Source organism: Prunus persica, chromosome G6 (assembly GCF_000346465.2).
Source record: "Prunus persica cultivar Lovell chromosome G6, Prunus_persica_NCBIv2, whole genome shotgun sequence".
In the NCBI taxonomy this organism is placed as follows: domain Eukaryota; kingdom Viridiplantae; phylum Streptophyta; class Magnoliopsida; order Rosales; family Rosaceae; genus Prunus; species Prunus persica.
The window spans coordinates 14,889,148-14,900,354 of record NC_034014.1 but is presented as its reverse complement, the minus strand read 5'-3'; the positions used below and the strand labels follow the sequence as shown (position 1 = coordinate 14,900,354).

The window sequence follows — 11,207 nt, the reverse complement described above, 5'->3', positions numbered from 1 at the left end:
AAAGACATGAAGAGGAAATAAATACTCAAAAGCTAAAAGATAGTGGGAAATTTTTCCTTGACGTAAATATGTAGGAAGCTTTAGCTTGGCTTCATATCAATCATCTTTTAATTAAATAAAAATTTAAGTTAAAGGATTAGCTTTAGCTTGACCAATAAAATTGAAGTTAAAGGTTTAGGTTTAACTTTAGCTTGACCATTGTGCCTAGATAATTATAAATATTATGCGAAGGAGACTGGATTGATTTATTGAGACTGGACCAATATATGAATCATGATTGACGTGAAGACGCGTGGAAACAGACAGGTGCCCAATTGTCCATTCTTCCTTTCTTACCAGACTACAAGTCTAAGTCGTTGTAATGAAAACAAACAGACAAATGGATGTAATACCAAAAACATACATTCCCTATGAAAGCTCTTGAAAGCCCCTTCAGAAAAACATTTTCTGTTTTCAGTGCTCATGGAGAGAAGTCGTTTCCTCGTGTCAATAACGTTGTTGCTGCTGCAGTACAGTTCTATAGGCACAGTAGGTGCAGCACAAACCAACATCACCACGGACCAGTCTGCTCTTCTTGCTCTGAAAGCCCATGTCACTAGTGACCCTCACAACATCTTGGTCAATTGGTCAACGACCACCTCCGTTTGCAATTGGGCTGGCATTGTTTGTGGTGCTCGTCACCTCAGAGTAGCATCATTGAATCTCTCGTACATGGATCTCACAGGCACCATTCCACCATACTTAGGCAACCTCTCATTTCTTGTTGAGCTGGACTTAAGAAACAACAGTTTTCATGGCACCCTGCGCCATGAATTGTCTTATTTGCATCGCCTCAAGTTTATTAGCTTCGGATTCAACAATTTTATGGGATCCATTCCATCGTGGTTTGGGTCCTTCCCCAAACTTCAAAGTATCAATTTGCGTGATAATCAGTTTTCAGGTTCTATACCGACGATTATCTTCAACTTGTCTGCATTGCGAGTCATAAGTGTTGGATCACAACAAGATGATTAAACCAAGAACAACCACACAAGTTTGAACAATAGGAAGCTAACTTTATTAATGAACAAAGTCTTTACAAAAGAACTCACTTAATCTTCTCAAGAGTTCTCCTGCCTTACAAGTCTCTTCAAGTTCGCACCCAATACACAATAAGGCTTACCTACATATATACTAGATAACCTAACCATAGAACTAATCCTAAACTAAGTTAGGAATCCCGAAACCAACTGGAAACTTGCGTCCAAGTTTCCTATACAAAATACAACTTGGATTCCTATCTTAGTTAGGAATACAAACCTGATTTCATACTAATTCCAACAATCTCCACCTTGGTAAGAAATCCACATCAGAGACCTTCATCTGCTTCCATTGCTCCGCCATTGTCAATTTTTCAAGCTTGTCTAATGCGCACCAAATCCAAGCAATGCTTAAACTTTGAGACACCAACTATCTTCGTTAACATATCAGCCGTAGCAATCTTCTTGACTAGAATTTCACCTTCAGCTATAACCTCTCGAACAAAATGATATCTCACATCTATATGTTTGGTCCTCGCGTGATGTACCTGATACTTTGCCAAGTAAATGACACTTTGACTATCACAATTCACATCCAACTTGTGTTGATTTACATCCAAATCCTCTATCAATCCAAGTGTCCAAATAGCTTCCTTAATTGCCTCAGCCATCGCCATATATTCAGCTTCTGTTGTTGATAAAGCAACAGTTGGTTGTAGTATTGATCTCCAACATATCGGACCTTTCGCCATAGTAAATACATACCCTGTTGTAGACCTTCTTTTGTCTAAATCACTGGCAAAGTCTGAATCCACATAACCAATTGAGAACTTATCAATTTCTCCATTATTCCTTTCAAAACAAATTCCTATATTTCTTGTTCCATGAAGATATTGTAGTATCCATTTAGTAGCATCCCAATGCATTTTTCCAGGATTATGCATAAACCTACGAACCATTCCAACTGCATGAGCAATATCAGGCCGAGTACATACCATAGCGTACATCAATCCTCCAATCAAACTGGAGTACGGAACATCTTTCATCTTGGCTTTTTCTTCATCACGTTTAGGACATAGTTGAGCACTCAATTTGAAATGAGGAGCAAGAGGTGTACTCACAGGTTTGGTTTCCCCCTTAATGCCAAACTTGTGTAGCAGCTTTTCCAAGTATTGTTTCTGCGACAAATACACCATTCTCTCCTTCCTGTTTCGTGTGATTTCCATCCCCAAAATCTTTCTTGCTTCACCGAGATCTTTCATCTCAAACTCTTTCTGCATCTGAGCTTTAAGCTTTCTAATTTCAGTGATGTCACTTGAGGCAATAAGCATATCATCTACATAAATTAATAAGTAGACATATGTACCTCCACTTAATTTCTTGTGATACACGCAATGATCGTAATGACTTCTAGTATAGTCATGATCCTTCATAAACTTATCAAACCTCAAATACCATTGCCTTGGTGACTGCTTTAAACCATATAGTGACTTGTTGAGCTTGCAAACTAGCCCCTCATTTCCTTTTTCTTCATAGCCTTCAGGTTGCCTTATGTAAATCTCTTCAGACAAATTTTCATGTAAAAAAGCAGTTTTTACTACTAACTCGAGATCAAACTGCGCCACTAATGCAAGTAGAATTCGGATGGATGAGTGTTTCACTACAGGAGAAAAGATTTCATTATAATCTATTCCTTCCTTCTGAGCATAACCTTTAGCAACTAGTCTGGCTTTGAACCTCACCAGACTTACATCATCTATTCCATCTTTCTTTGCATATACCCACTTGCATCCAATAGCCTTTCTTCCTTTAGGCAACTCCACCACTTCCCAGGTTTTATTCTTCATGAGTGACAACATCTCGTCATCCATAGCTTCATGCCAATGCTTTGCTTCTCCACTCCTCGTTGCTTCAGTAAAACTTGTAGGGATATCGATTTCAATTACTGGTAACGCGTATGCCATGCATGCAACACAATCTTTTAATCTGGCAGGGAGCACAATCTCTCTTTTTCCTTTCCTCTTAGCAATGCATTCTTCTCGAACATCATCATTAACGAATTCTTCATCTTGTCTCCTTTCTTGGTTGACATAATCTTCTTCTTCACTATGAACATCATCCTCGGTACTTGTTTTTCTAGAACTATTGGATGATAGCTCCACCTCATGGACACCCTTCCTTTCTTCCCTGAGTTTCATATGGGATTCATTAAACGTCACATCTCTGCTCACTACTACCTTCTTGAATTCTATGCTCCACAACCTGAATCCCTTGACACCATTGTTGAACCCCAAAAAGATAGCTTTTCTTGCTCTCAGATCCAATTTGTACCTTCCGTGCACTACTACATTTTACTCTTTGCGCGACGAAGAACAAAACGTCGCGCAAAGTCTCATTTAGTCGCACTAATTTCAGCGCGACAAAACATTCGTCGCGCGAAGATCGTGAAGAAAGCCTTTGCGCGACGAGGTACAACCCTTCGTCGCGCAAAACTGTGCGACGGGTAAACCATCGTTGCACCAACGGTGTGGAGACGAAACAACTGTTCGTCGCATAAATATTTGCGCGACGATAAATTATTCGGCGCACGTATATTTGCGCGACGACAGGAATAGCGCGACGAAACATAATTCGTCGCGCAAAACATGTTCTGGAGACGTATATGTTCGTCGCAGAACAATTCGCGCGATGAGAAAGTTTTCGTCGCTCATATATTTGCGCGACGAAATGTTTTGTTGCGCAAAACGTGTTTGCGAGACGTATGTATTCGTCGCGCAGGAATTAAAAGTGATAAAAAAGTTGATTTTTTTTTTGTTACATGTTGGTTTGCGCGACCAAATGTTTTCCGTCGCGCAAAAATAATATTACAATTTTTTTTTAATTTTAAATAAAATTGGTTTCTTTTTATTGATTAAACAATGAAATTGCAATAAAAATAAATTAGAATAAAATTTTGTTATAAAATAAAATAAATGTATTACAAATAAAATAAATGTTTATGATGAAAATAAATACACTAATCAAATAATGAAGCAAAATCAATCGGGTCGTCGCCAGTATGCGGCTCAGAGGTCTGGGCGTCCACCGGGGCAGTGGTCTGGTGGGCATGCTCGGGGTGGAAGGGCTGGGAGGTCGACGCACGAAACTGCGGGATCGGAAAGCCGCGCTCTGCGAGGGACTGTAGAATCACCGACATCTGACCCTGAAGCTCGGCCACCTGTGCTGTCAAAGCAGTCACCTGACTGTTTGACTGCGCCGATGAACGAGGTCTAGGTTCCCTCCGCCTGGCATTCCCCATCCCTCGACAATATGTCCCCGGCCTCCTCCCGAGAGTCTGATCCAACGTCTCCGTCAAGATCTGAAATCCAGCATCCGGTGGAGGAGCCACAGACTCGAGCGGAGTCTCAGGAGGAAGCTGGGAGGCGGACTCCTGAAGAACAAACTGGCTCCTCTCCACCATCGTCGTCTGTTGAACATAACATAAAATATAAATTAAAACATGCATATAAATTGAATGCATAACATAAGAATTAAAATTAAATAATACTTACATGAAGGGACTCGGCCAACTCATTCCCGGGTCGAACATAAACGTCACCAAAGACGTCGATCTCTGGGAACTTGGACCCCTCCTAAATTGAACAAGAGAAGAAAAATATTAGTATGAAAAAAATAAATTAATAAAAATGACATTAAAAATGAAATATAAATTATGTGATTATTACCCGTCGCCGTGCATCCATCCTATACGAAAAGGGCCTGGAGCCGGAATGGTGGAGAAGGGTCTTCTTCTTCCTATTACCCTTATTCACTTGGGCTTTATTCTGTTATACAAAAAATGAAACGTATTAGTTAAAATCTAACAAATTAAATAATAATGAAATAAAAAAAATGAAATAAACATTAATAAGAAATAAGTAATAATTAAACAAATATGATTAAAAAAATACCATATATTCGGGCGCTTGAAAATGAGCGCAGAGCCACTCCCAACTATCCTCCCGCCCCTCAAGCTCCTTCGGGCAACCCTCCTGAAGAGCGACTTGCGGATCATCAAAGGCTTGAAAATGATGGTGCAAGTCTCTCTTCCACTGCTTGTACCTCTCAGCGAAGAGTCTGTTGACGTACGCCAACGACTCTTCGTCGAGATCCTCCAAGTTATAGTTCGTCTGCAATCAATTAATTAGATACGTTAAGTAATAGAAATATACACAATTTTAAAGAAAAATAATGAAAATGTAAGGTACATACCGACAACTGGCCGCGAACCTCCACCTTTATTTCGTCAGGAATGACCCTCCAAGACTTCCATTGCATCGGGCAATGGGTCCGCACGACGTGGCCAATGTCGTGGGCCAAGGAGCTATGCAACTCCGCCGTGGGTGCAGCCCGATGGCGCTCGTCGTATCCGATGCTGATACGACTGTTGGTCACCCGGGTGACCTTCGCCGTCTTCAGCTGACGACACGGCCCTCGGGTGTTCTTCTTCGCTGCAAAGAAATAAGATATTAATGTTAAATAAACAACATTGTCAAATTTCAATATAAAATTAACAATAAAAAATGGTAGTTATACCTGGCTGTGATCCCGAGGCACCAGTACCCTCGGTCGATGTCGTCTCGGTGGTGTCGGTAGGCCGGTGCCGCCACCTAGCACTAGCTGGCTGCGCGACGGATGACGCAGATGACGCTGGCGCCTGGGACGCCCCGGGACCAACCAGCACGTGATCCATCAAAGCTGGAGTTGTGGCAGCAGATGCCGACTGAGCCGGGGGATCCGAACTCGGTGCAGTCGTCATCGACCTACCACGTCTAATCAAGTCGGACATCTGCACATATAATTTTATTAAGAATTTAAACTAATTAATTAAAAGCATAGCATGACCTAGGGTTTGGAATTTCGGAGTATCCGGGACTCCGATCAATAATCGGTCGAATCCTAAACGATCCTAGAAACACAAAGGTACAACTACGTGAGTTTGAGTTCGATCCAACGGTCCGAACATATCAAACCTGGAAATCGCAGAATAGGCGAAATCCGATCAATACTCAAACGGTAACCAAATTCAAATCCGAGCAAACCTACGCGCTCGTGACAAACAGGGGATTGCTCTGGGACACAATGCCCCACTGCCACAGCATCCCACGCGCCACCACACGCGCCGGCAGCGCGTGGGTGTCCAAAGCGATAACATTCGCCGGAAAATTCTAAAAACTAACGGCCAAGGTTCCTACCTTAGGTTGAAAACATTAATTGGAGCCACTTTTGTTCTCGGACCTACCTCGAAAAATGGCCGGAAGTGGCCGGATTTGAAATTCCCAAACCGGCCAAAACCTAGGGTTTTAATTCCTATTTCCTATAGCGAAAATTCAACAAATCCTAACCAACCATCAGCTAGAGCACAAAAAATAGTCGAGAAATCATACCTCAGGCGTCGGAAATGGTGGCCGGAGGAGAGAGAAATCACCGACGAAGAATTGGGAAAAAACCGGCAGCCTCGACGGCGGGCTCGACGGCGAAGGCAGGGGAGGCTACGGCAGGAGCGGCGGTGGCTGAGGTGACGGCGGAGAGAGAGGGCTGAGGTGACGGCAGAGAGAGAGGGAAACGGAGGAAAAAACCAGAAATGGGGAAGAAGGAGGCATCGCGGCGTTTCTGCAAATTTTTACGACTTTGCGCGACGAAGGACATCATCCGTCGCGCAAAATGCTATTATTGAATCTTGCGCGACGAAATATCCGTCGCGCAAGGTCTCCCAGAATGCCAAATTTTGAATGGGGATTAGGGTCTGTGACTTTTGCGCGACGAAAAACACTTAGTTCGTCGCGCAAAAGGCTGTCGTTCCGCCAAATTTTTGGGATTTAGGGTTTAGCGGGAGGCTGAAACTGAAGGGTTTGTGCTTTTGCGCGACGAAGAGACTAAACGTCGCACAAGGGTACCCTTGCGCGACGGGAAAAATTATATTCGTCGCGCAAAAGGCTGTCGTTCCGCCAAATTTTTGGGATTTAGGGTTTAGCGGGAAATGAAGGTTTGTGCTTTTGCGCGACGAAGACAGTAAACGTCGCGCAAGGGTAACCTTGCGCGACGGAACACATTTTATTCGTCGCGCAAAACGCTGTCGTTCCGCCAAATTTTTGGGATTTAGGGTTTAGCTGGAGGCTGAAACTGAAGGGTTTGTGCTTTTGCGCGACGAAGAGACTAAACGTCGCGCAAGGGTACCCTTGCGCGACGGGAAAAATTATATTCGTCGCGCAAAAGGCTGTCGTTCCGCCAAATTTTTGGGATTTAGGGTTTAGCGGGAAATTAAGGTTTGTGCTTTTGCGCGACGAAGACAGTAAACGTCGCGCAAGGGTAACCTTGCGCGACGGAACACATTTTATTCGTCGCGCAAAACGCTGTCGTTCCGCCAAATTTTTGGGATTTAGGGTTTAGCTGGAAATGAAGGGTCTCTGGATTTTGCGCGACGAAGATAGTAAACGTCGCGCAATGGTATGTTTGCGCGACGGAAAATATTATATTCGTCGCGCAAAACGCTGTCGTTCCGCCAACATTTTGGGGTTTAGGGTTTAGCGGGGCGCAATCTATTTCACTTTCACTTTACGCGACGCATACCGTTGTTCGTCGCGCGAGTTCAAGATTGTGATTGAAATTTTCACTAAGTGTTCAAAGGGGATGGAGGTGTGAAAACTGTCGCCCAGATTGCGCGACGAACATGAGATTTGTCCGTCGCGCAATCTATTTCACTTTCACTTTGCGCGACGAATGCCGTTGTTCGTCGCGCAAGTTCAAGATTTTGATTGAAATTTTCACTAATTGTTCAAAGGGGATGGAGGTGTGAAAACTGTCGCCCAGATTGCACGGCGAACATAGGACTGTTCCGTCACGCAATCTATTTCACTTTCACTTTGCGCGACGATTATAGATATGCGTCGCGCAAAACCTAGACCCTAAACCCTTGTAAACCCTAAACCCTAAACCCTAAAATAGTTTCAATGATCCAACCGGCAAACTTATTTTTTGATACTTGGAGATCATATACGCCAAAAATCAAAAAGACCAAACATGAAAATATCAGGGAACGGGACTAAATATTTCGACGGTTATAAATGAAAAGTCATGATTGAACGGTTATTTTAACTCCGATTTTGATCATTTTTTACAGCAACATTTGTTGACCCTATATGAATACAATGACTGAATTTGATCTTCAATTTCAGATTTTTACACTAGGGGATACCACATAAACGTTAAGTTACATTTTCACAAATGTATGAACAAATTTTAGGGTTTTTGGTGAATATATGATTTTGATAGCACACGCAGTCTACGAAACAAGTTTCAGTCATCCAGCCATCAAACTTGTTTTTTTAGACTTCGAGATCATAGACAGCAAAAATCGGACAAAAAAAACATTCAGAGATTAAGTAACGGGGTAAAACTTTTCGACGGTTCTAAATAAAAAGTGATGATTGAACGGTTATTTTAACTCCGATGTTGATGATTTTTTGCAGCTACAGTCCTACACTCCATATGAATACAATGAACTACTTCGATCGCCAATTTTAAATATATATGTGTGTATATATTATACTATAACGTTACCTAATATATATTTGCGCGACGAAGGGCTCATTATCGTCGCGCAAAAATTCCATACGCGAAGCATACATATTCGTCGCGGAAACTATGCGCGACGAATTGTGTTCGTCGCGCAAACGTTACGCGACGCTTATATATGCGTCGCGTATGGTATGTTTGCGCGACGATAATGAGCCCTTCGTCGTGCAAGGATTTGGCGCCATAAATCCTCATTTAATTCAAATTGTGTATGCTTTGTATTTTTTGGAAAGGTTTTGTATTCATCATTTTTTATGCTTTGTATTTTTTGGAAAGGCTTTGTATTTCTCAATCAAGCTTTTGATTTTGAACACATCTCTCAATCAAGCTTTTGAGTTAATTCAGCCATGGCTTCTCTTCATGACACTCCAACATCTTCAGCTCCCATACCCCACTTCTTCAAGATCATTCTAGATGACACTTCTAAAAACATCAGAATTGTAAGCATCTCTCTCTCTCTCTCTCTCTCTCTCTCTCTCTCTCTCTATGCTAAGAATGTTTTCTGATTATTGAAATATTCATTTCTTTTGTTATTTTTATTGAAGCTTTAACTTGTTCTGTTCTGCAGAAAATTCCAATGAAGTTTGTGATGAAATATGGAGAATGAATACACAACTACATATGGACAACTACATATATTCAAAGATTTGTATTACACAAAATGAATACAGTAACATAATAAATTTACAAATAAATTCATTATTCATCATCTGAACTATAATAACTTTCGTTATCGTCGCTATCATCACTCTCGGTCTCCCAATCTTCTTCCTCCTCCTCCTCTATAACTGCATCATCGGCGTTGCTAGGTCCCACTGCAACATCGTATCGGGGAAGATCACCGAGGTCAATTGTAATTGACTGAATCGGTATTTCGACTGAAGACACTCCTTCTATTTGAAACGGTTCTTGTATAACATTTGTATCTCGAAGTGTTTCCGCATCATTTTCCATTGAAGATTCTAAACGTTGGTTAGCCACATTGTCGACGTCGTTGTCACTTGGGTCTAGTTCTGGTATATCATATACGTTCTTATGATCCATCTTCTGCACAACTTTCCACCCGTTCCCGGCTTTAGGGTCATCTAGATACACAATTTGGGACGCCATGTTTGCCAAAATGTACGGGTCGTCATCATACCAAGTTCTGTTAATGTTCACAGACAGTACTCCATGGTCGATTTTAACACTTCCCGCCCTATTTGGGTTGGTATCGAACCATCGACACTTAAACATGATGACTTGGTATCGATCTTTGTAAAGCAATTGCATGACAGTTGTCAGTTTGCCATAGAAATCAATGTCCGTACTTTCGCCTCCACCTGGGACATGGACACCGCTGTTTTGCGTACACAACTTGTCATCTCGTGCGGCCCCCAAAAATTTGACGCCGTTAACATTACAACCCGAGAACAATTCAGCGCGAATTGGGCCGAACGCCAAGTTATATAACTCATCACTGTAAGTGGGGGAATTCGATGATTTCAATTTATTCACCTAATAGTATACAAAACCATTTACATGTTAGTCTAACAAAATTAAATACTACAATTTATATTTGTCAATTACAAAACACTTATAACTTACAGAATCCAAAAACCATTGTGGAAATAATTCACGGTGTTTCCGGGCAACCAAATGTGATGAATGTTCTCGCTTCATCATCTGTTCATGCTCATCTAAGTAGGCCATTATCTCATCACAATTGTTCAGTACGAACCAATGCGCTACCTCCATGTCATTTCTAGAAAACGACTCTCCTCGTCCAGGATCTCCAAATGTTAGTGCACTTTGGGCAAAAACAGAAAGTTTTTCATTTCTCATACCTCCGTCATTATTGCGTTGAGGACGATTGAAAACCGTCTCCACATCTTTTAAATACATTCCACAGAAAGTAAGCGACTCATATTGAACCCAAGCCTCTATAATTGATCCTTCGGGCTTTGCCCTGTTGCGTACACTTTTTTTCAGCTCTCCGAGAAGCTTGCCAAAATAAAATGATATGATACAAATTAGCAAACTGTCGATAATGATGCATACACAAATGATAAAGATTATATACCTTTCTATTGGATACATCCAGCGATAGTTGACAGGACCAGCAAGCAATGCCTCTTCTGGCAAGTGAACCATCACGTGCATCATACTTGTAAAGAAAGCTGGAGGAAATATCATCTCAAACTTGCATAGGACTTGGACAATGTCATGGCGCAACTGAAACATGTCTGTCCTTCGCAATGTTTTTGCCGTCAGTTGGGAAAAAATTCTGGATAACAACATGATTGGCTTCACCACATCTTCCGGCAGTAGGTGTTGAATACCCACAGGAAGTAGGCGTTGCATGAACACATGGCAGTCATGGCTTTTAAGTCCAGTAAATTTACCCCCATCGACATTCACGCAACGTGCGATATTAGAAGCATACCCATCGGGAAATTTGACAGACGATACAAACTTTAGAAACTCCTTTTTGTCATTCGGTTTCATAGAAAAGAATGCAAGATCCCTTCTAGCTTTATCACTGTCCCTATTCATCCATAAACCCCTTCGTATGCCCTTTCTTTCCAAATCAAG

The 11,207-nt window shown here is 41.7% G+C and overlaps 1 protein-coding gene across 1 annotated transcript; it reads left to right on the top strand.

Annotated features, from left to right (window-relative positions):
* On the top strand, positions 463-1,014 carry LOC109949650 (probable LRR receptor-like serine/threonine-protein kinase At3g47570). Its single transcript, XM_020565737.1, has one exon. It carries the CDS (start codon positions 463-465, stop codon positions 1,012-1,014), a length of 552 nt encoding a protein of 183 aa, XP_020421326.1.